The sequence below is a fragment of the Argopecten irradians genome, chromosome 14, assembly GCF_041381155.1.
Source record: "Argopecten irradians isolate NY chromosome 14, Ai_NY, whole genome shotgun sequence".
In the NCBI taxonomy this organism is placed as follows: domain Eukaryota; kingdom Metazoa; phylum Mollusca; class Bivalvia; order Pectinida; family Pectinidae; genus Argopecten; species Argopecten irradians.
In genome coordinates, this window is record NC_091147.1 from 6,493,645 (window position 1) to 6,520,626 (window position 26,982).

Genomic DNA, 26,982 nt, shown 5'->3' on the forward strand with positions numbered 1-26,982 from the left:
GAAATGATCCCTTTCTGTCCTAGTGGAGCAGTGCCTCCGAAAATCACTCGGGCACAATTTTCTATACTTTTTGTAGGTTTCCAATTATTTTATGCGTATGCATGTATTTATATATCATTTTTGTCCAAAACAAACATAACGACCATTCTAAATAATGTCCTACCGCGCACAAGGAGTCGATTCCGCAATTTGTAGACTTACCTTATAAATTCCCTCCGGAAATACCTTTATTGTGTATTGGTAAAAAATGCTGTATCGCTGTGAATTTGATATTTCATACAGTTTAGTTTTATTGCCTGGCAGGTAAGCGATATAAAACAAGTAAGATAAAATGCATACAAATGTTTTAATAATGATTTGCATAACCATTACTTTGCTCCATTAGCAGTAATAGGCACCAATTGTAACCCCTAAGACGATACCATTTTCTGTCTAAATGTCTTTTGAGCTATTATAGTGTATTTACCTCTATCCTAGCTTGTTGTAACAGATCATGTGTTAGAATTCCTTTTAAATAATTTCTATGAACTGTTGAGTAAATTGGCAAAGAATTGATAAATTACTTAAAGTTTCCATATTATTTCTGCGAAAATAGCACATCCCATTTGATCTGTTCATGAGACTGACTTGATATGAATTGTATAATATTCTATGTAGACATTTCAAGATACTGTTGTTTAATACCCATTTAATGCTGATGTTACTCGATATGTTTACAATAAAAACAAATTGCAAAGACATTGTATATCAATAAAAGCAATAGAATAAGACGCAACCTAAAAACAGACATGTTTTAATGATAAATTGGATTTCGTGCATTGGATGTATAGTTCATACAGCGATAAAGTGATAAGCCCACTAGGTTACAAGAGTTATCGCCCCTAACACATCTTTTTGTAAAGGAATTTCCAACATGATGTTTGTAACACATATAAATGTCTAACTGAAATTGTCCTAACATGTGAAAATTACACAACAAAACCCTTTGTGGAAATTATCCAAACTTGGTATGTACAAGAAAATTGCATTAAGTTCATTATTGCTTATAAAAACAAATTTCTATAAGCAAATGGGATTTGATCGATACTTGGGATTCGTTAATATTTTCAACATATAAACATTGATAAACTATAATGAAATGGCATGTCATACATGCAGATTGTTCGAGGCATATAACATAGCGATATATTCAGCACCCTTCAGATTAAATTTACCCTACAATTGGCCTTTAATCTTTTGTCAGTATCAAGTTTTATTGACTTATGAAGTCAGAAAAGCGACTAAACCTAAACAAAAATTGTTCAAATGCATAACAGAAAATAATGATTTTAGAAAATAGCCGCAAATATGCTTATAATGTAAAGAACTCATAAAGGTACATTTCATGTAATTAATGTTTTGTTTTAAATTGTAAATCTGACAATGCCTATTACGATTTGTCACTTTTTATAGATAAGCAATATATAATGTGTAATAAGGAAGTGACTAATGTAAGATAAATAAATAGGATATTGTCATATGATTGGATTTTATCAAAAGTCATGGCATTCATAGTGTATACAACAGTTTGTATGGACAATGTTGTCAATATCAAGGATCCTTGTTCCCCAGTAAGGGATATTTGATAACTTCAGATAAAGGTTGATATGCTAATATCATAATAATACATAATGATCTGTCCTTTAACTCCAAATTTACGAATGTACAACTACTTAAAGTGAACAGTCGGGCAAGGATGGCTGGAGTCGGTAAAAATGGTGTGAATGTATCCAGTATTATTTCTTATGAAGTGGAAAAATAAAATCTCTCGTCAAAATCTGTCTGCGTACGAAGAAATTAATTTAAAGTATGGAAATTCTAAAACGTCCTCCCGGCTCACTATGTCCTTGGTTACATTTCCACGCAGCCTCGCTTTCAATGCTTTTAACTTTTCTTTACTTTAATGGTCAGAACTGGGAAACTAAGGAGAACTTGACCGTCGTATTAATATGTGAGAACTTTTGGAAGGCCAATAAACGCATTTAGACTGGTTTTCTTTGTCCGACTATTCACTTTAATCATTTGTAATTTCATCATAATTTACGAAAGATGCGTTTTTTCCAAGACATTAATAAAAGAAAAATACTTGCCAATTTAGATTAAAAAATATATATGAAAAAAAGTTGAAAGAGTTTAATATCATATTAGTTAGTAAATTTCAAAGCAATGCCAATAATAAAAATGTAAAACATTACAAGCTTCGTCAATACAAAAGATTCACTATCATTCAAATGCAAATAAGTAGTATATACTAATATTTATGGAAAGACGTAATCTGTAACACCGGTGAATTATGAGTGAGGCAAGAATATAAAATAGGATCGCTGTCTGTTTGTATTAAAGCCTTTGTGTAGCACCTTAAATCTTAGTTGACTTAAGGCATACTTTAACCATATTTTGCGGTACAAAACTATATAGAAATAGATAAATAAATTAATAATATAAATATATATTAAACATTAATAGTTGATAAAATCTTAATTAAAGCTTCAAACCAATCACAATAGAATCGATTGCTACGTTTCGATTTCATAGTTTAGGATTACAAAAATATAACATTTAGATTATTTTATTACGTGGCACGATCCTCGCCAGACTTCTGGATATCAAAACCTCTGATAACAGGACATATGCTATACATCGTACATGGATGAATGTTTAGGGTACGTCCAGCACCATCTGAATTTAGCTGCACTTTGTCGGTAAACAGTTTTTCTAGTCTGCGAATCATTAGTATTGATAAATGTATGCACCAATGGTTAATTACCCAAGGTATAGAATAGAAGATGCTAATTAAGCTTATAATGTGAACAACTACCTTAAGTTTCACTTTTCAAAGACATATTAGAAATTGACGCTTTTACAAGGGAACAATTTTCAGAACCACCATATATTTCGTTCGCAACACTTATGGTGTTACGTTCTATCGAATGTAGATATACATTGGGCTTTTTTGTAATGTACTTACACCACGCGACAATTGATAACAACAGGCCTGTTCCAGGGTTTACACACGTATAAGCCGCACTTGAGTATAAAAAGGTAATATGCATTTTATTATCACACAAATCTGTGATCAATCAAATATTTCATTTACATGATGATGTTTGAGACATAGGCATTATTTCAATAATATTAAACATTTAGAATATCATGATTTATTCAAAGGGATAGCACATGAACAAAAAAGTGTTAAAAATAATTAAAGTTGAGTTTAAAATACGTTAAATCAGTAAGCATATGCTATGGAATCAGTTCAATCAACTAAAACTTAAAAAAAAATCTATTACATGAGCAGATCAGGGAAACCTTTCTCTAGATTGGTAGTCAACATACAACTGATGTACTCGGTAAATAGTAACATTGGTAAATTATGCATTTGGGCAAATATAAAAATACAATCACTCCCAGTCTCCAAGATATAATATACTTTGGAATCAAATGATTTTAGAAAATTCTTTTACTAACCGGGGATATCAAAAACATATCGTATAGTCGGTTATTTCTTAAAAAATGACGCCATTTTTACTTTAATCGAATAATGTAATTTATCTATTATATTTCGTGGATTGATTACCGGTATGTCAATGCTTTACATCTCGAAACATCGACACGCGGAAATGGTTTCATCTTGATCATAACCGGCTATACATTATAACTTGTATATAAAACTTTATTTATTATCTATAAAACCTATTTTGGTATGTATTATACAAAAATAATAGTGTAAAAAACAACACGCTAACAAATACATAAAACAACTGAACAGGGACGCTAATATCATTCCTCGTACATAACATATGTGGAATAAGCAGATAAATTATAATACCTGAGTGATCGACAAAAGTGGAACTTAAAGCAACACCATAAACAGTCCGAATGAACTCATCTTGATATTAATACATTTACATGTACATATCTCTTACGTTATCAACAATCTGTAATAATTCGTTGAGACGAATCCTGTTAATATTTTGAGCAAGTCTTGTCAGATCTGGATTTCCCATTTTGAGATATAAAATAACATAAAATATATAGAAATATACGTGAAACGGTCCTCGCAAAACATCTTGGTATCAAAATGTGTGTGTGAACTATACTAATGGAAATATTTATCGTGGCAAGGACTTCTGTAGATATGTACTGTGGTAATACTAGGGCTAAATGGTTAGGGAGCTATATAATATCAACATCAGCATTATATATCAAATACATTAAAATGGACTATTGAAAACATTAACAAAATTAATGTAAATAATACATGTATATGGTGTATGTAAATGGTGACTTGATTTAAAAATGCAAAAATGTCTCAAAATGAATGCCGAAATAAACTCTTTGGCAAAGATGAATGATTTAAGACTTAAGATATCTTCAGTTGTTATGTATATTGATTAAACAGTTAATAGTTTCTAATTTATAAGAAGTCAATGTTCATACTACTAAGGCTGACTTGTAGCAAACACGCCATTGTTACACCATATCCTCTGACGATTTTTTCGTGATATGGATTATGGAAACTTCGGGTGGTGTCACCGACTTCTCCATTGGGTTATTTAACTTTCCAAGAAGTTCCAGACTCTTCATCATATCAAACTTGCGCCTGACCATAAGTTCCGGATTCCGGATCAGAGTATAGGCTGTCTGCCACCGGAACAAGGCCTGGCGAGACTTTCGCTGGGCAATCAACTTCTCTTCATCTGTAGCACCTCCTGTGGTAACAAGAGTTTAAAACATAACTCATATTTTCATCAATATCATGATATTTACAAACTCATGAAAAGCACACCATGCTTTGTCTATAACATACACCTGACCCAAAGGCAATTTAATTTGATTCAACTTATTACCTATCGACTAGAACCAGAAATTAATAAATAATACATGTAGAAATTGTAGTCAATACCCATTACAACATTATGATTCTTTGACATTATTTTGGTGTCCTTACACATTGGATATGAAGTACGCATTTCCTTTTTCGTAGTCTGTATTGACTTGAAAACATTAAAGAAATAATCTCATTGATATCAATCGTACTAGTCGTTCCAATGGGAGTATATTGATGTTAAAGAAAGCTATATATGCATTCTGGCTCCAATTTCCCGAAACAAACTTAAGTCGAAAACTGTCTTAAGTCAAAATATTTCACATAAGTTATGTAAGAGAAATAAAACAGTTTTGACACAAGTCTGCGCTTCTGTTTCAAGAAATCGGGGCCAGAACATCAATAGGTGAAAATCGTATTAAACTTGATATTCCACTACTGGATTATTTAAAATAATACTCCATACTTTCACGAGGCTCTGGGAATCAATGACGACAAGCTCAGGCTTACCCTTCTCGGTTAAGGCTATATATTTGGAAGCTTTGGAGGGCACGTTCTTTCTCCTCCCGTGTCGAGTTATTGTTTCCCCAGCAGCCAACTCTTTTGTAGTTAGTGTTTCTATTTTCAGCATTTTGATAAAAGTAATGGCGCATGGATTGGTATGAGCGCTCTCAACATACATAAACCCACAATAGGCAGCAAAACCTGTAACAGAACAATCAAGTCGTAATTATGTCACATCCATCGTCCTAAAACATCTACCGATTTAGATCTGAGGGATGCTCTTGGGTGGTTGCGTCACTCGCACAAGTAATATCGTAATACCACCTAGTGTCAACAATTAGATTGACTAACACGGAAAGCATCCATAGAAAGTTCAAAGGAAGTTTTATGTAGCTATAGTGTGTATATATTTATGTAGGTGTTCCTTACAGCTTAAAATATTGTCAAATAAAAATCCCAAAATTGAATCGGGAACATCTATTTTGAATGTAACCCTAAATTACGGATCATTTAATGGAAACTTACTTTTATGTAGGAAATGACTATTTTACGTAGTAGTCTTCCCGAATAAGTTTGAGTAATCGTTATTTGGAAAGTTAATAATAATAAACTCAAAATATCAATGATTACCGATAAAGCAGCTAGAGTATTTGGATATGCGGAAAAACAAGGGACTGGGGACGATTGTTACTAACCTGGATCGAACCACTGGAAACGCCTGGGGAGCGTGCTGTGGTCGAGACGAGGAAGGAAGAAAGCGCCCACCAAAATAGCCTTTAGGATCCTTAACAGACAGGAGACCAGACCCAGGAAAATGTTGTAGAAGAACATGAAGTATACGACGATGAAGAACAGGCGTCTGCAAGGATAACCAGGGGGAAATATAGTCCCCGTGACATCAATATATATTACATAGGTATGGACCTGGGGAAATATAGTCCCCGTGACATCAATATATATTACATAGGTATGGACCTGGGGAAATATAGTCCCCGTGACATCAATATTTATTACATAGGTATGGACCTGGGGAAATATAGTCCCGTTAAAATCAATATATATTACATAGGTATGGACCTGGGGAAATATAGTCCCCGTGACATCAATATATATTACATAGGTATGGACCTGGGGAAATATAGTCCCCGTGACATCAATATATATTACATAGGTATGGACCTGGGGAAATATAGTCCCCGTGACATCAATATATATTACATAGGTATGGACCTGGGGAAATATATAGTCCCCGTGACATCAATATTTATTCATAGGTATGGACCTGGGGAAATATAGTCCCCGTTGACATCAATATTTATTACATAGGTATGGACCTGGGGAAATATAGTCCCCGTGACATCAATATATATTACATAGGTATGGACCTGGGGAAATATAGCCACCGTGACATCAAATATATATTGCATAGGTATGGACCTGAATCATATATTCTGGATGACCTGGGAAATATAGTCCCCGTGACATCAATATATATTACATAGGCATGGACCTGGGGAAATATAGTCCCCGTGACATCAATATATATTACATAGGTATGGACCTGGGGAAATATAGTCCCCGTGACATCAATATATATTACATAGGTATGGACCTGGGGAAATATAGTCCCCGTGACATCAATATATATTACATAGGTATGGACCTGGGGAAATATAGTCCCCGTGACATCAATATATATTACATAGGTATGGACCTGGGGAAATATAGTCCCCGTGACATCAATATATATTACATAGGTATGGACCTGGGGAAATATAGTCCCCGTGACATCAATATATATTACAATGTACATAGGTATAGACCTTAATCATATAGCTTTTCCATAAATATTTCAGCCAAATGAGAAGGTTGACTAGTTTAGTACACCAAGTAAAGATGCTCCACCACCAACAGAACGTAAACGATACCCATCATTTGAACAACAACTGATGTTTAATTATGCATATATGTGTCTAATTGACACAAAAAAAACTATCAGTAATTCGATACATGTAAGGCATAATGGCGTGGATTTTTTTCCGGCACGCAATTAATTATGTTTAATATTTATATCTGAAGTAAAATAAGAAGCTCATACTTTTCAATGGTGGCAATGGTGTAAAGCAAGTAACTTTTGTAACTGAAGCAAGATACTTATTCGTCTTCTCCTGTTTTTGATAGATACAAGTACCATTCGTCAGCGGTGGAGCATCTATATGATAATACACATTGAAATGTTTAAAGGACCGTTCTTGACATACAACACTATTGTAGTTATCACTCAAATATAATGTTTATGTGACTAATACAGCGTATTCGTACCTGTTGTTTAAAGCTAGAAATTCGCCACGTTTTTGTAGAAAGACACATCTTGCCATGAGAAGCTGGATTATGTTGACAGCTAGGGATGTCAATAACACAGGCCTGAAACGAATAGAGTTCACAAAGACATGTTATGTGTCATCATCCTGATAAGGAAACATTTGATGTATAGCAAAATATTTGGTGTGATCAATTTTTAAATTTCAGTTAATGCCAATTTCCAAATTCATATTGATATGGAAGTTAAATAACGTAGTGTTACGCTTTATTTTGATATTAAAGAGGAACTGTTTGGAAATAGAGTTAAAGGTCATTTCACTTTGTGATTCGAGAAGTAATGTGTATTTTCTATATCATTTTGCTCAATAAATTCAGGATAAGTATGTACACGTATACGGTGAGTTAGGGAAATTACCATTTAAACATAAACTCACCACACTGCATGAATTTTGTCTATGATCCAACCCCCTATTCCGAACTGGAACATGATTACTACTGTGGCTATTACCATCGAGATAACAAATAGAACTATTGTCTGTACAAAATACCCTGAAACAAATAGCAAAATACCCTGTAACAAATAGGACAATGGTCTGTATAAAATACCCTGTCACAAATAGGACAGTTGTCTGTACAAAATACCATGTAAGAAATAGGACAATGATCTGTATACAATACCATGTAACAAATATGACAATGATCTGTACAAAATACCCCCGTAACATAAAAAAAAACAATTGTCTATACAATTTTGTTTTGTACCAAATAGGACAATGGTCTGTACAAAATACCCTGTAACAAATAGGACAATGGTCTGTACAAAATACCCTGTAACAAATAGGACAATGATCTGTACAAAATACCCTGTAACAAATAGGACAATGATCTGTATAAAATATCCTGTAACAAATAGGACAATGATCTGTACAAAATACCTCCGTAACATAAAAAAAACAATTGTCTATACAATTTTGTTTTGTACCAAATAGGACAATGATCTGTACAAAATACCCTGTAACAAATAGGACAATGATCTGTATAAAATACCCTGTAACAAATAGGACAATGATCTGTACAAAATACCCTGTAACAAATAGGACAATGATCTGTACAAAATACCCTGTAACAAATAGGACAATGATCTGTACAAAATACCCTGTAACAAATAGGACCATTGTCTGTACAAAATACCCCCCTAACAAATATGACAATGATCTGTACAAAATACCCCCGTAACATATAGAATATAGAACAATTGTCTATACAATTTTGTTTTGTACCAAATAGGACAATGGTCTGTACAAAATACACTGTAACAATGTAATTAGGACCATGGTCTGTACAAAATACCCTGTCACAAATAGGACAATGGTCTGTACAAAATATCCTGTAACCAATAGGACAATGGTCTGTATAAAATACCCTGTAACAAATAGGACAATGATCTGTATAAAATACCCTGTCACAAATAGGACAGTTGTCTGTACAAAATACCATGTAAGAAATAGGACAATGATCTGTATACAATACCATGTAACAAATATGACAATGATCTGTACAAAATACCCTGTAACAAATAGGAAAATAGTCTGTATAAAATACCCTGTCACAAATAGGACAGTTGTCTGTACAAAATACCATGTAAGAAATAGGACAATGATCTGTATACAATACCATGTAACAATTATGACAATGATCTGTACAAAATACCCCCGTAACATAAAAAAAAACAATTGTCTATACAATTTTGTTTTGTACCAAATAGGACAATGGTCTGTACAAAATACCCTGTACCAAATAGGACAATGATCTGTACAAAATATCCTGTAACAAATAGGACAATGATCTGTATAAAATACCCTGTAACAAATAGGACAATGATCTGTACAAAATATCCTGTAACAAATAGGACAATGGTCTGAACAAAATACCCTGTAACAAATAGGACAATGATCTGTACAAAATACCCTGTAACAAATAGGACAATGGTCTGTACAAAATACCCTGTAACAAATAGGACAATGATCTGTACAAAATACCCTGTAACAAATAGGACAATGGTCTGTACAAAATACACTGTAACAATGTAATTAGGACCATGGTCTGTACAAAATACCCTGTAACAGATATGACAACAATCTGTACAAAATACCATGTAACAAATATAGCCACAGTCTGTACAAAATACTATGTAACAAATATAACCACTGTCTGTACAAAATACTATGTAACAAATAAAACCACTGTCTGTACAAACTATGACTATTGACTGTACAAAATACACTGTAACAGATAGGACCATGATCTGTACAAAATACACTGTAACAGATAGGACCATGATCTGTACAAAATACACTGTAACAGATAGAAACATGATCTGTACAAAATACACTGTGACAGATAGGACCATGATCTGTACAAAATACACTGAAACAGATAGGACCATGATCTGTACAAAATACACTGTAACAGATAAGACCATGATCTGTACAAAATACACTTTAACAAATAGGACCACCACTCTTTAATCGTTTTAGGAAAATGACCCGTATATCTATAATATTTAACAAGCATATTTGATCAGAAGACTTTTTCGAAGGGTTTTTTAAGATTTTATCTTCGAAATCTGTATTACAATTTGTTTTAGAAACTGTTTCAGTAGAACGTCATGCATGATTGACGTGTTAAAAGGCTTGGTGTACATATAAATGTATACTTGACACCTTTTTAATAAATTACATACCTTAGTACAAAACGAAGCTTATCGAAATATAAGTGAGTCATTAAACATTCCATTTATATTAAAATCAAAACCTTGACTTATACAAACTTACCCCAGCCTATGTATGCCACCTGGTAACCAGCGTAACGCATAAAGCCTACCTGTGAACACAACGCACGTGGGTAGGTTGTATAATTGTATTTAAAGCTCACTTTGTAACGACAGACATATAAAGAGTTCAAAAATTATCCATTTTACCAATTAGATTTTCTGTTAGGTGTAATGTTTCAATAATTATTTGGAAATGGGTTGATTTGTCCTATCATAAACATGTTTTTAATTCATCTAATTTTATATTTGCTAACAAAATCGATCTCAGAGAACATAATACATTTGTATTAACTAAAGAAATTCAAAAAGAAACAATATTCATACTGCATTATGTTAACGAATATCAAATCAAAGAGTTAAACATGGAATAATAAGCATTCTCTACTCCAGCTTCGGTATTACTATACTTTAAAAACATGTACGAGTTGGAGTGTCGTTATATGAGGAAGATGGTAGCGTAATCACAGAACGACACATTGATTAAATCACTTGTTTATTTTACATGGAACAAAAACATTCCGTAGATATAAAATACTACTATACGTACGAGTTTGCTCCCGTTGCTGCTGTCTTCTTTCGGTATCAGACAGTCAGTATTTCCTTTGTAGCTATCTAGTAGGAACATTCTGGATAGAAAGACGTATGCATTTAATTATCCTAAAAATAATAAATTATTTAAGATTCTGTTTCGTAGTTTTTTTTAACTGAAACGTACATCTGATGATTTCTACATTCAACTCATTAATATCATCTAATATTTTGTTTCAGATGTATAATCATTATTCTACTAAGTATTGTGTTAAAAATTAGAAAAAATAAAGTAGTGAAACTTCTCTCTAATATCGGTCTGTAATGGTATATATTTACCTGTATGTACATAGCGAATGGAGAATCAATACACAACCGAGGAGAAATCCCACAACTAGAGAGGTCAGGAAACAACCTGGGGAAATTAATATCATTGTTACAAACAGAAGCGAACATATTTCGACTTCATTAATTATTGTATCAGAAAGCAAATGAGATTTTAGTAGAACTAAAGAAAACGGAAATTTAAAATGGAAGAGTGTATTTCCTACGCCTTCAGCAAACACAGATTTAAGAACGTCCATGAATTTAATTCCATTGTAATTATTACTTACCTTGGCGGTTACATATGTTAAAGAGTACAAGATGTCATATAAAAGGAACAGTATTTACCTCTCAGAGAGTACAAGATGTCATATAAAAGGAACAGTATTTACCTCTCAGAGAGTACAAGATGTCATATAAAAGGAACAGTATTTACCTCTCAGAGAGTACAAGATGTCATATAAAAGGAACAGTATTTACCTCTCAGAGAGTACAAGATGTCATATAAAAGGACAGTATTTACCTCTCAGAGAGTACAAGATGTCATATAAAAGGAACAGTATTTACCTCTCAGAGAGTACAAGATGTCATATAAAAGGACAGTATTTACCTCTCAGAGAGTACAAGATGTCATATAAAAGTAAGGTATTTACCTCTCAGAGAGTACAAGATGTCATATAAAAGTAAGGTATTTACCTCTCAGAGAGTACAAGATGTCATATAAAAGGAACAGTATTTACCTCTCAGAGAGTACAAGATGTCATATAAAAGGACAGTATTTACCTCTCAGATAGTACAAAATGTTATATAAAAGGAACAGTATTTACCTCTCAGAGAGTACAAGATATTATATAAAAGGAACAGTATTTACCTCTCAGAGAGTACAAGATGTTATATAAAAGGAACAGTATTTACCTCTCAGAGAGTACAAGATGTCATATAAAAGGAACAGTATTTACCTCTCAGAGAGTACAAGATGTCATATAAAAGGAACAGTATTTACCTCTCAGAGAGTACAAGATGTCATATAAAAGTAAGGTATTTACCTCTCAGAGAGTACAAGATGTCATATAAAAGTAAGGTATTTACCTCTCAGAGAGTACAAGATGTCATATAAAAGTAAGGTATTTACCTCTCAGAGAGTACAAGATGTCATATAAAAGTAAGGTATTTACCTCTCAGAGAGTACAAGATGTCATATAAAAGGAACAGTATTTACCTCTCCGAGAGTACAAGATGTTATATAAAAGGAACAGTATTTACCTCTCAGAAAGTACAAGATGTCATATAAAAGGAACAGTATTTACCTCTCAGAGAGTACAAGATGTCATATAAAAGGAACAGTATTTACCTCTCAGAGAGTACAAGATGTCATATAAAAGGACAGTATTTACCTCTCAGATAGTACAAAATGTTATATAAAAGGAACAGTATTTACCTCTCAGAGAGTACAAGATGTCATATAAAAGGAACAGTATTTACCTCTTAGAGAGTACAAGATGTCACATAAAATGAACAGTATTTACCTCCCAGAGAGTACAAGATGTTATATAAAAGGACAGTATTTACCTCTCAGAGAGTACAAGATGTCATATAAAAGGAACAGTATTTACCTCTCAGAGAGTACAAGATGTCATATAAAAGGAACAGTATTTACCTCTCAGAGAGTACAAGATGTTATATAAAAGTAAGGTATTTACCTCTCAGAGAGTACAAGATGTCCTATAAAAGGACAGTATTTACCTCTCAGAGAGTACAAGATGTCATATAAAAGGACAGTATTGACCTCTCAGAGAGTACAAGATGTCATATAAAAGGAAAGATATTTACCTCTCAGAGAGTACAAGATGTCATATAAAAGGACGGTATTTACCTCTCAGAGCGGTTAAGATGTAAAATAGTAGGTAAAGTATTTTCTCTCTCGCCGCGGATATGGCTTCTGGTTCGTCCGGGGTAGGATCTTCACCAATTTGTACAATAGCGACGCCCAGAAAGAGTTCACCAAAATCGAATAAGGTATACGCCGCCGTGAACAGTTCAACAGTCACCTAAGGTATCAACAAAATATTAACAATCTAGAATTGCCTAGTTATCAAATAGAGAGTTAGGGCGGAAAAATTGCTGCGCGTTTAATTAATGATTTTAAGTATAAAATTGCATTTCGTGATTTTAAAAAATCGGTAAAACATGGAAACATATACTAGAACGCAAAATGAGCCGGAAGTAGCGGATATCACCTAACAATTGACGTCTATGAAAAGATATCAAGTATCAGTAGAACGCGGTCTAAATTCAGTGTACAATATGCTCACCAAACGGTTTAAGGATTTTCTGTTGATGTCATAAAGTGCATTTCATTGATGAAGAATTTTTGACAGGTATTAAAAATAGGCGATTTTATAATTATCATGTATTTTATACCTACCTGGTAGAGGATGATGAAAGCAACTGCGAATACCGACAACACACGACCCGAATATCGGAACTCTGAAACCAGGGAGACAGAATGTAATTACTGGTCCCATATAATCATATTTTCTACCATTCAAAAACAAATATATCTCTATGATTCGTACATAAAAACAAATATTCCTATCATCAGCCTGGCCGCCCGGCGAAAGGCCTGTGACACATGAGGTATACAGTAAACGCCGACTTCATTTACAGCCAGAGGTTTTTCTCTAAATCATCTACTGTATTTGACACTTTTATTGTAGATATTCAACATTATATATTATATTTCACCATTCAATGAACGTGTAACCATTATAATTATATTACTTTATATTAAGATTGTTATATTAACACTTTCGGTGCGTGTCATGTAATTCCAATTACTGCGATTATGAAAATCCGCTTAACCAATTAGAAATAATGGGTTGTAATTTAACTTCAATAAACAAATATAAATTCAAAGTTAATATGTGATGTTAAAAAGTCATCATATTAAAGGTAACGTACGTTTTTGCTCTTTAAAAGTCAAAATATCACTAGTAGTTTGTACTTACTCGGAATGTTAAAATAGACCAACCTTGCAGGCAAAGATTTTATTAAAGCTAAAATCTTTGCTTTCATCGTCTCGGGTTCTCTGAAGAAAAGAAAATTGGCTGACAGCTTCTCGTTCATTTAAACATCATTAAATACATATATTAGAAACAATTAATCCAATTATCTTAACGGTCATCTGACTACCTTGGCAACAGTCGTATAGAAAATTAATTAGATATGGTGTCATGCTGGCATCTCGGATTTCAGATCAACACGAAAAATAACAACACTTTGTCCGGCCCATGTCATGATAATTACAGGCAAGTATCAGCCAGATTGCACCGGTAGAATTTGAGAAGAAGTTCGAAATATTTTTTTCAAAATGGTGGCTGTGGCGGCCATCTTGAATTTCGGATTGACCCGAAAATAACAGCACTTTGTTGGGACCATGTAAGAGTCATTTTAGGCAAGTTTCAGCAACCTCGCAGTGGTAGAACTGGAGAAGAAGTTCAAAATATGAAAAGTTAACGCATGGCAGACGGCATACGTCCCACGGCGCCCAGCGGACGATGACATGATGACCATTCGTGTCTGATGATCTAACTAGTGCACGTAACCATACGTTTTAAGATTACCGAGAGCTTCCGATGGCTATTGTCCATTTTGTCTCATTCTATATGTTGACGCTAGGTGGTGAGGTTACATCACTGAAAGGAAGGGCGCAGCCATTCTAACGATCTAACGTAATTTGCAGAGCTTAAAACATATCCTTCCTGGCTACATGGTACATTCACCGTTAAGATTAGAAATAACCTAATCTTGTTCAATATATTTTGCTTTCCACTAAGATAAATGAAATGACGTAACACTTACGGTTTTGGTGGTTGAGGTTTTTCGAATAGTTTTTCGGACATGCAAACCAGAGTAACAACTCCTGGCTTCTTTTTCAACGTCCTTTGATGTCACAATGTTTCGACGCCGAATGCGCAGAATCAAACGGACCGGAAGACTAAAGCATAGATATATTTGACACAGGAATTCCGGGAAACCTCTGAGTACTAGCAGACCAATTGACAACTGGAATAGAATAATAATGTATCAAATAGGAAAGGGAGAAACAATTACAAATGCATGGTCAACCTTGCAGAGAGCTTTACACATAAAGTATTATATTTGTCCATATTATAACCTCACTTAACGCATACCACTTTAAAATGCTGAGAATCATTAACCTTTGTATTTTGGTCAAAGCAGTAAAACATGTGTTGATATTTGAAGATGTTCACGATGTTTGAAAAAACAACAACGTGTGAATCGGAACCAGGGTGTTGTTAAAGCAATATATATATGTGACAACGTGAGTTTAAACGTATTCTTAATTTTATTTACATTCGCCGTTTCCTGAATTATTGTATATGTATGCATCGATTAAATCAGGAATAAAATTGAAATACGTACGGCTGTCAGATCGCTGCAATGAAATGTCTTGGCAAAGTTCATTCCGGTAATTGTCCAGGCATAGAGAATGCCGATGATATATCCAGGAATGGAGTCCATGGCCAAGGAGAGGAACAGAGGGTAGTATCCGATACCATAGATCAACATGGACAATAGCAGGATAAATACTGAAATAGTGAAATAGATCATCATGGATAATAGTTTGTTTGTTTGTTTGTTCGAATAATTAACGTCCTATTAACAGATATGGTCATGTAAGGACGGCCTCCCATGAATGCGGTGTGTTGCGTGTATGTTGTGCGAGGTGCGTTTTTGGAGACTGCGGTATATTCATGTAGTAGTGTCTTCTTGTGTAGTGGAACTATTGCCCTTTTTATAGTGCTATATCATTGAAGTATGCCGACGAAGACACCAAGCAACATTAGGAAAGATAAAGTCAGTTAGGAAGAAGAGAAAAGATAAGATCCTAAATTTAGTCGCCTTTTACGATCATGCAATAGGGACAGCAGGTTCAATTCTAATTCCCTACCTGAAGGGCCACAGTTTTATTCATGCTGTGTCTTCATGTATAGTGGAACTGGTGCCCTTCTTATAGTGGTATATCACTGAAGGGCATGGCAGGATAAACAGTTTAATAGACGATCAACAATAGCATAGTAGAAATAATGGCTGATTCCACTACATTTCAAATTGTTATTTTAATCAAACTATCAGACGGAAATCTTAACATCATTGACCATCATCACAGGAGTACAGTATACATGGTTTGGGCCATGTTTCCCATATATATTATTAAGAATGAGTGTTAAGAAATTAAGTTGATGTATTTGAAATATTTAGCACATCGCTGAATAAAAGATAATGGAAGTTTTCTAATTTTGCAACTTCAGTTACCATCGCTTTTTTAAAAAAGTAAGATTTAGCACACACAACGCTGTTTGGTAGATGCTCCACACCGCTGTTGTTCGTAGTGAGAAAAAACTGTTCTGTTCGTCAAGGTATTAGATTGGTGGAGGTATAGTTTCACAGAATTTCACAATAACTTATATAGTATCACCAAGGTAGACGTTTTCCAATAATCCTAATTGTGAAGAGCAGTTCATTATTTGCTCCCTCTTTTTTTCAAAGCTATGTTTTGGAAATTAGAATGTACATCAACCGTATTATTGTCCTATCTCGTAGTTTGTTGTGCAGTGCTTTCATACATCACCTTTCTGAAGGTTTTATGTTTTTCTGTAGGTCTTACCTTTTAGGTAGAGTGGTCCAGTGTATTCAATAGCATACTTCCCCTCGAAGATTACACCCGAGCATAGATAGGCTATGGAACCAAACGCCGCGGCGTACGACACTCGATTGGAGCGTCCAATAACATCCTGTGGGCTGAACAAATAAAACAGTAGTAAACATTTGAACAACATTTCAGTCGACATAAACAAAATATGGCTAATTTCATTTATAAGTTTCTTTAACTGTGTGGAAAAATCAATGTTTAGAATTTCACCAGCTACCATGTATCCTATTCACTTCATTTAACATTGATAGCAAAACACTTTCCAAATAGCTTACTGTACAACATAAGGGAGGATAAAATAATCTGCTTGTACGAAGGGAATGATTACCTATCGAATGTCTCATATTGTATGTAAGATTCAATATTATCTCTAAGATAATCCGGTGTTCCATTGTTCATTATTAGAAACATTAAAATAAGTGAATATTTTCGTCTTCTGCAGTCTAAACTTTTCCATCCTTACTCTTTGTATAATTTATCATGAGAGATGTCCTTTACGTAGACCGCTTATTGATATAACAGCCTCTAGTTATATTGATTCTAACAGATCTTTTTTTGTTCGCGTACAATTATCCAAAACAATACCTGCATATTCAATTACTGATTCTTAATAGGAAACATTGTATGACTTTATGCGTTATGATACTTACAAATTACGGTATACAGTGTCGATTTATGATACACGCCTTATAAGGTTCGTACTAGTGGTGTCGAATTAAAAGTTTAAGGATAACAATGGAAGTTCAAAGATGTCGGCACCAGACATAATCTTATATCTCAAAAGTTTTCTGCATGAATTTCGAGATTCGAAACCGAAGTGGGAAGTGTGCCGTCGATAGGTTCAAGATTTCAGTGATTTTGACGTCATATTTTGACGTGATTACCGTGACGTACCATTATCCCACCATTCACTGATTTGTCAGGTTTTAACCGTGAGAGATTTCTTTGTTAACTCCTAGGATATGACAGATTGCGCGTGCCTTTTTAACCTGAAGACAATTACGTGACGTCATGACTTCCCGAGGCGTGATCGTGGCGTGCTTTGTCATCAATATTGACATGCAGGTCGATGTGTTCATGTCGCGGTAAAAACGCTTCTTTTTCAGCTATTTTCTTTTTCTTTTGTATATGGAATCTTTATCTACATATAAGGGTGTGGAAACGAAATCACAACCCTCGGATGAATTCCTCAATTTTGGACGTTTATGAATGTCCTTCGGGTTGTGATTTCGTTGTTATACCATTTAGGTAGGGAAAGATTCTTTTAATCACTAGGATTTCGTTAATTGTACTTTATCCACTTCGTTCAGGTATCTGTATATCGACATACAGGTACATATGTGATACTGAGAAGTGACTACTTACTACACTAGGCCAGGCCTACCCCCACAGCAGTCTCTCTTTACATAGCGCTTCTCTGTAAAGGCTAACAGCAGTGTAAACACGACCTAAGGGACAGGGAAATATAAACATAAGTACAGGAGATCTAAATCTACTGTAGTCACACAAAATATACCAGTATAGATATAAATAGAGAAATATCCACATAAGTATAGGAGATCTAAATCTACTGTAGTCAAAAAATCTATATCAGTATAGATATAAATAGGGAAATATCAACATAAGTATAGGAGATCTAAATCTACTGTAGTCACAAAATCTATATCAGTATATATATAAATAGGGAAATATCAACATAAGTATAGGAGATCTAAACCTACTCTAGTCACAAAATCTATACCAGTATAGATATAAATAGGGAAATATCAACATAAGTATAGGAGATCTAAATCTACTGTAGTCACAAAATCTATATCAGTATAGATATAAATAGGGAAATATCAACATAAGTATAGGAGATCTAAACCTACTGTAGTCACAAAATCTATACCAGTATAGATATAAATAGGGAAATATCCACATAAGTATAGGAGATCTAAATCTACTTAGTAAATCTACCTAGATATAAATAGGGAAATATCCACATAAGTATAGGAGATCTAAATCTACTCTATCACAAAATCTATATAGTATATATAAATAGGGAAATATCAACATAAGTATAGGAGATCTAAACCTACTGTAGTCACACAAACTATATCAGTATAGATATAAATAGGGAAATATCAACATAAGTATAGGAGATCTAAACCTACTATAGTCACACAAACTATATCTATATCAGTATAGATATAAATAGGGAAATATCAACATAAGTATAGGAGATCTAAATCTACTGTAGTCACAACAAATCTATATCAGTATAGATATAAATAGGGAAATATCCACATAAGTATAGGAGATCTAAACCTACTCTAGTCACACAAATCTATATCAGTATAGATATAAATAGGGAAATATCAACATAAGTATAGGAGATCTAAATCTACTGTAGTCACAAAATCTATATCAGTATAGATATAAATAGGGAAATATCAACATAAGTATAGGAGATCTAAATCTACTGTAGTCACAAAATCTATATCAGTATAGATATAAATAGGGAAATATCAACATAAGTATAGGAGATCTAAACCTACTGTAGTCACACAAATCTATATCAGTATAGATATAAATAGGGAAATATCAACATAAGTATAGGAGATCTAAACCTACTGTAGTCACAAAATCTATATCAGTATAGATATAAATAGGGAAATATCAACATAAGTATAGGAGATCTAAATCTACTGTAGTCACAAAATCTATATCAGTATAGATATAAATAGGGAAATATCAACATAAGTATAGGAGATCTAAATCTACTGTAGTCACACAAATCTATATCAGTATAGATATATAAATAGGGAAATATCAACATAAGTATAGGAGATCTAAATCTACTGTAGTCACAAAATCTATATCAGTATAGATATAAATAGGGAAATATCAACATAAGTATAGGAGATCTAAACCTACTGTAGTCACAAAATCTATATCAGTATAGATATAAATAGGGAAATATTAATATCTAAGTATAGGAGATCTAAATCTACTGTAGTCACACAAATCTATATCAGTATAGATTTAAATAGGGAAATATCAACATAAGTATAGGAGATCTAAAACTACTACTGTAGTCACAAAATCTATATCAGTATAGATATAAATAGGGAAATATTCAACATAAGTATAGGAGATCTAAACCTACTGTAGTCACAAAATCTATATCAGTATAGATATAAATAGGGAAATATCAACATAAGTATAGGAGATCTAAACCTACTGTAGTCACAAAATCTATATCAGTATAGATATAAATAGGGAAATATCAACATAAGTATAGGAGATCTAAATCTACTGTAGTCACAAAATCTATATCAGTATAGATATAAATAGGGAAATATCAACATAAGTATAGGAGATCTAAATCTACTGTAGTCACAAAATCTATATCAGTATAGATATAAATAGGGAAATATCAACATAAGTATAGGAGAGATCTAAATCTACTGTAGTCACAAAATCTATATCAGTATAGATATAAATAGGGAAATATCAACATAAGTATAGGAGATCTAAATCTACTGTAGTCACAAAATCTATATCAGTATAGATATAAATAGGGAAATATCAACATAAGTATAGGAGATCTAAATCTACTGTAGTCACAAAAATCTATATCAGTATATAGATATAAATAGGGAAATATCAAACATAATAAGTATGTAGTCCAGGAGATCTTATATCAGTATAGATAAAATAGGGAAAATATCAACATAAGTATAGGAGATCTAAATCTATAGTCACATCTATATCAGTATAGATATATAAATAGGGAAATATCAACATAAGTATAGGAGATCTAAATCTACTGTAGTCACAAAATCTATATCAGTATAGATATAAATAGGGAAATATCAACATAAGTATAGGAGATCTAAATCTACTGTAGTCACAAAATCTATATCAGTATAGATATAAATAGGGAAATATCAACATAAGTATAGGAGACTGTAGTCACAAAATCTATATCAGTATAATATAAATAGGGAAATATCAACATAAGTAAGAGATCTAAATCTACTTAGTCACAAAATCTATATCAGTATAGATATAAATAGGGAAATATCAACATAAGTATAGGAGATCTAAACCTACTGTAGTCACAAAACTATATCAGTATATATATAAATAGGGAAATATCAACATAAGTATAGGAGATCTAAACCTACTGTAGTCACAAAATCTATATCAGTATAGATATAAATAGGGAAATATCAACATAAGTATAGGAGATCTAAACCTACTGTAGTCACAAAAACTATATCAGTATAGATATAAATAGGGAAATATCAACATAAGTATAGGAGATCTAAATCTACTGTAGTCACAAAATCTATATCAGTATATAGATATAAATAGGGAAATATCAACATAAGTATAGGAGATCTAAATCTACTGTAGTCACAAAATCTATATCAGTATAGATATAAATAGGGAAATATCAACATAAGTATAGGAGATCTAAACCTACTGTAGTCACAAAATCTATACCAGTATAGATATAAATAGGGAAATATCAACATAAGTATAGGAGATCTAAATCTACTGTAGTCACAAAATCTATATCAGTATAGATATAAATTGGGAAATATCAACATAAGCATAAGTATAGGAGATCTAAATCTACTCTAGTCACAAAATCTATATCAGTATAGATATAAATAGGGAAATATCAACATAAGTATAGGAGATCTAAATCTACTCTAGTCACAAAATCTATATCAGTATAGATATAAATAGGGAAATATAAACATAAGTATAGGAGATCTAAACCTACTGTAGTCACAAAATCTATATCAGTATAGATATAAATAGGGAAATATCCACATAAGTATAGGAGATCTAAACCTACTGTAGTCACACAAACTATACCAGTATAGATATAAATAGGGAAATATCCACATAAGTATAGGAGATCTAAATCTACTCTAGTCACACAAATCTATATCAGTATAGATATAAATAGGGAAATATCAACATAAGTATAGGAGATCTAAACCTACTGTAGTCACACAAAATCTATATCAGTATAGATATAAATAGGGAAATATCAACATAAGTATAGGAGATCTAAATCTACTGTAGTCACAAAATCTATATCAGTATAGATATAAATAGGGAAATATCAACATAAGTATAGGAGATCTAAATCTACTGTAGTCACACAAATCTATATCAGTATAGATATAAATAGGGAAATATCAACATAAGTATAGGAGATCTAAACCTACTGTAGTCACAAAATCTATATCAGTATAGATATAAATAGGGAAATATCAACATAAGTATAGGAGATCTAAACCTACTGTAGTCACCAAATCTATATCAGTATAGATATAAATAGGGAAATATCAACATAAGTATAGGAGATCTAAATCTACTGTAGTCACAAAATCTATATCAGTATAGATATAAATAGGGAAATATCAACATAAGTATAGGAGAATCTAAATCTACTGTAGTCACAAAATCTATATCAGTATAGATATAAATAGGGAAATATCAACATAAGTATAGGAGATCTAAATCTACTGTAGTCACAAAATCTATATCAGTATAGATATAAATAGGGAAATATCAACATAAGTATAGGAGATCTAAACCTACTGTAGTCACAAAAACTATATCAGTATAGATATAAATAGGGAAATATCAACATAAGTATAGGAGATCTAAATCTACTGTAGTCACAAAATCTATATCAGTATAGATATAAATAGGGAAATATCAACATAAGTATAGGAGATCTAAATCTACTGTAGTCACAAAATCTATATCAGTATAGATATAAATATAGGGAAATATCCACATAAGTATAGGAGATCTAAATCTACTGTAGTCACAAAATCTATATCAGTATAGATATAAATAGGGAAATATCAACATAAGTATAGGAGATCTAAATCTACTGTAGTCACAAAATCTATATCAGTATAGATATAAATAGGGAAATATCAACATAAGTATAGGAGATCTAAATCTACTGTAGTCACAAAATCTATATCAGTATAGATATAAATAGGGAAATATCAACATAAGTATAGGAGATCTAAACCTACTGTAGTCACAAAAACTATACCAGTATAGATATAAATAGGGAAATATCCACATAAGTATAGGAGATCTAAATCTACTGTAGTCACAAAATCTATATCAGTATAGATATAAATAGGGAAATATCAACATAAGTATAGGAGATCTAAATCTACTGTAGTCACAAAATCTATATCAGTATAGATATAAATAGGGAAATATCCACATAAGTATAGGAGATCTAAATCTACTGTAGTCACAAAATCTATATCAGTATAGATATAAATAGGGAAATATCAACATAAGTATAGGAGATCTAAACCTACTGTAGTCACAAAATCTATATCAGTATAGATATAAATAGGGAAATATCAACATAAGTATAGGAGATCTAAACCTACTAGTAGTCACAAAATCTATATCAGTATAGATATAAATAGGGAAATATCAACATAAGTATAGGAGATCTAAATCTACTGTAGTCACACAAAATCTATATCAGTATAGAATAAATGGAATATATAGATATAAATAGTAGTCACAAAATATCAGTACATATATAGTATAGGAGATCTAAATCTACTGTAGTCACACAAATCTATATCTATATCAGTATAGATAACATAAATAGGGAAATAGTCACAAAACTATAAGTATAATTATAAAGTAGGAGATCATCAAATCTACTGTAGTCACAAAATCTATATCAGTATAGATATAAATAGGGAAATATCAACATAAGTATAGGAGATCTAAACCTACTGTAGTCACAAAAATCTATATCAGTATAGATATAAATAGGGAAATATCAACATAAAATATAGGAGATCTAAAACATACTGTAGTCACAGAAGATCTATATCACAAATCTATCAGTATAGATATAAATAGGGAAATATCAACATAAGTATAGGAGATCTAAATCTACTGTAGTCACAAAATCTATATCAGTATAGATATAAATAGGGAAAATATCAACATAAGTATAGGAGATCTAAACCTACTGTAGTCACAAAATCTATATCAGTATAGATATAAATAGGGAAATATTAAACATAAGTATAGGAGATCTAAACCTACTGTAGTCACAAAATCTATATCAGTATAGATATAAATAGGGAAATATCCACATAAGTATAGGAGATCTAAATCTACTGTAGTCACAAAATCTATATCAGTATAGATATAAATAGGGAAATATCAACATAAGTATAGGAGATCTAAATCTACTGTAGTCACAAAATCTATATCAGTATAGATATAAATAGGGAAATATCCACATAAGTATAGGAGATCTAAATCTACTGTAGTCACAAAATCTATATCAGTATAGATATAAATAGGGAAATATCAACATAAGTATAGGAGATCTAAATCTACTGTAGTCACAAAATCTATATCAGTATAGATATAAATAGGGAAATATCAACATAAGTATAGGAGATCTAAATCTACTGTAGTCACAAAATCTATATCAGTATAGATATAAATAGGGAAATATCAACATAAGTATAGGAGATCTAAACCTACTGTAGTCACAAAATCTATATCAGTATAGATATAAATAGGGAAATATCAACATAAGTATAGGAGATCTAAATCTACTGTAGTCACAAAATCTATATCAGTATAGATATAAATAGGGAAATATCCACATAAGTATAGGAGATCTAAATCTACTCTAGTCACAAAATCTATATCAGTATAGATATAAATAGGGAAATATCAACATAAGTATAGGAGATCTAAACCTACTGTAGTCACAAAATCTATATCAGTATAGATATAAATAGGGAAATATCAACATAAGTATAGGAGATCTAAATCTACTGTAGTCACAAAATCTATATCAGTATAGATATAAATAGGGAAATATCAACATAAGTATAGGAGATCTAAACCTACTGTAGTCACAAAATCTATATCAGTATAGATATAAATAGGGAAATATCAACATAAGTATAGGAGATCTAAACCTACTGTAGTCACAAAATCTATACCAGTATAGATATAAATAGGGAAAATATCAACATAAGTATAGGAGATCTAAATCTACTGTAGTCACAAAATCTATATCAGTATAGATATAAATAGGGAAATATCCACATAAGTATAGGAGATCTAAATCCTACTCTAGTCACAAAATCTATACCAGTATAGATATAAATAGGGGAAATATCAACATAAGGTATAGGAGATCTAAATCATACTGTAGTCACAAAATCTATATCAGTATAGATATAAATAGGGAAATATCCACATAAGTATAGGAGATCTAAATCTACTGTAGTCACAAAAATCTATATCAGTATAGATATAAATAGGGAAAATATCAACATAAATATAGGAGATCTAAACCTACTGTAGTCACAAAATCTATATCAGTATAGATATAAATAGGGAAATGTCAACATAAGTATAGGAGATCTAAACCTACTGTAGTCACAAAATCTATATCAGTATAGATATAAATAGGGAAAATGTCCACATAAGTATAGGAGATCTAAATCAACTGTAGTCACAAAATCTATATCAGTATAGATATAAATAGGGAAATATGTCCACATAAGTATAGGAGATCTAAATCTACTACTTAGTCACAAAATCTATACCAGTATAGATATAAATAGGAAAATGTCAACATAAATACAGGAGATCTAAACCTACTGTAGTCACAAAATCTATATCAGTATAGATATAAATAGGAAAATGTCAACATAAATACAGGAGATCTAAACCTACTGTAGTCACAAAATCTATATCAGTATAGATATAAATATAGGAAAATGTCAACATGAATACAGGAGATCTAAACCTACTGTAGTCACAAAATCTATATCAGTATAAATATAAATAGGGAAATATCAACATGAATACAGGAGATCTAAACCTACTGTAGTCACAAAATCTATATCAGTATAGATATAAATAGGAAAATGTCAACCATGAATACAGGAGATCTAACAATTAAAACCTATACTCCTAACACTCACAAACTAAATCAATACACTTAAACAAACCCCCAACATTACCAATAGAAGATCTAAACCTACACTCTTACCAAGCACACAATATCCTACACTCCTAACAGTCAGACAATATAATCTAAATATTACTACAGAGTTAACTCCCGTGTAGAGAGGTATCCATTGTGATGTCATCATTTTGTAAACCAAACTCACGTCCGTCTTTTTCTTTCAAACGTATGACGTTACGCTCACAAACATATGACATCACACGCAATACCTACCCGCAAGGGCTGATAACTTTGTACATGTAAGCGATATGCAAATTCAGAACAAAGGACGTGATTCTCGGAAATACGCGCTCGTAAAAGAAGGGAGCTCTACAAAAAATAATTCTGGAGTTTCGACGACATTATTGTTACACCTACCGCAGGGCCAAGAATAGCGAGGTAAAAGGTCTGATGACTAACGAGCTCCTCGCACAAATTTCTGAAAAAAGAAACAACATTATTAGCAATTTTGTTGTTTTTTTTGTTCTTTTTTTTGTTGTTTTTGTTGTTTTTTATTTTTATTTTTTGAAATGATATGAGAGAAGATTAATCCTAATTAAAGTTATATCAATAGTTCAGACTCAGGGCTAGTACAGAGACAGTTTTTAATCGAGGTAGATAAGTAACATGTTTTTCGGTAATATCTATAGTAAGAAATGTCATTACAACGAAAGGATGTCAAAAGACACAACAAAAAGACTGAAAAGTATAACAGTGTGGCTATGTGGTTTAAGTGTGCTTTTATTTTAGTTTAAGACCATGAAAGTATCTTGGGGGTTACCATTCGCTTTATTTCTATATAATTCACTCAT

At 32.2% G+C, this 26,982-nt stretch overlaps 1 protein-coding gene across 1 annotated transcript in view; it reads right to left on the minus strand.

The window, feature by feature from the left end:
• Positions 1–265: 265 nt before the first annotated feature.
• The window catches only part of LOC138307302 (stimulated by retinoic acid gene 6 protein-like), a 37,760-nt gene continuing 11,043 nt past the window's right edge, over positions 266–26,982 (minus strand). The window contains 17 exon segments of the mRNA XM_069247957.1: positions 266–4,751; positions 5,378–5,572; positions 6,067–6,230; positions 7,694–7,795; positions 8,128–8,242; positions 10,528–10,576; positions 11,074–11,152; positions 11,394–11,469; positions 13,252–13,426; positions 13,804–13,865; positions 14,387–14,466; positions 15,240–15,271; positions 15,273–15,443; positions 15,825–15,991; positions 17,071–17,204; positions 18,481–18,563; positions 26,549–26,609. Coding sequence (XP_069104058.1) covers positions 4,513–4,751; positions 5,378–5,572; positions 6,067–6,230; positions 7,694–7,795; positions 8,128–8,242; positions 10,528–10,576; positions 11,074–11,152; positions 11,394–11,469; positions 13,252–13,426; positions 13,804–13,865; positions 14,387–14,466; positions 15,240–15,271; positions 15,273–15,443; positions 15,825–15,991; positions 17,071–17,204; positions 18,481–18,563; positions 26,549–26,609 — 1,984 coding nt within the window. The 3' untranslated portion in view covers positions 266–4,512.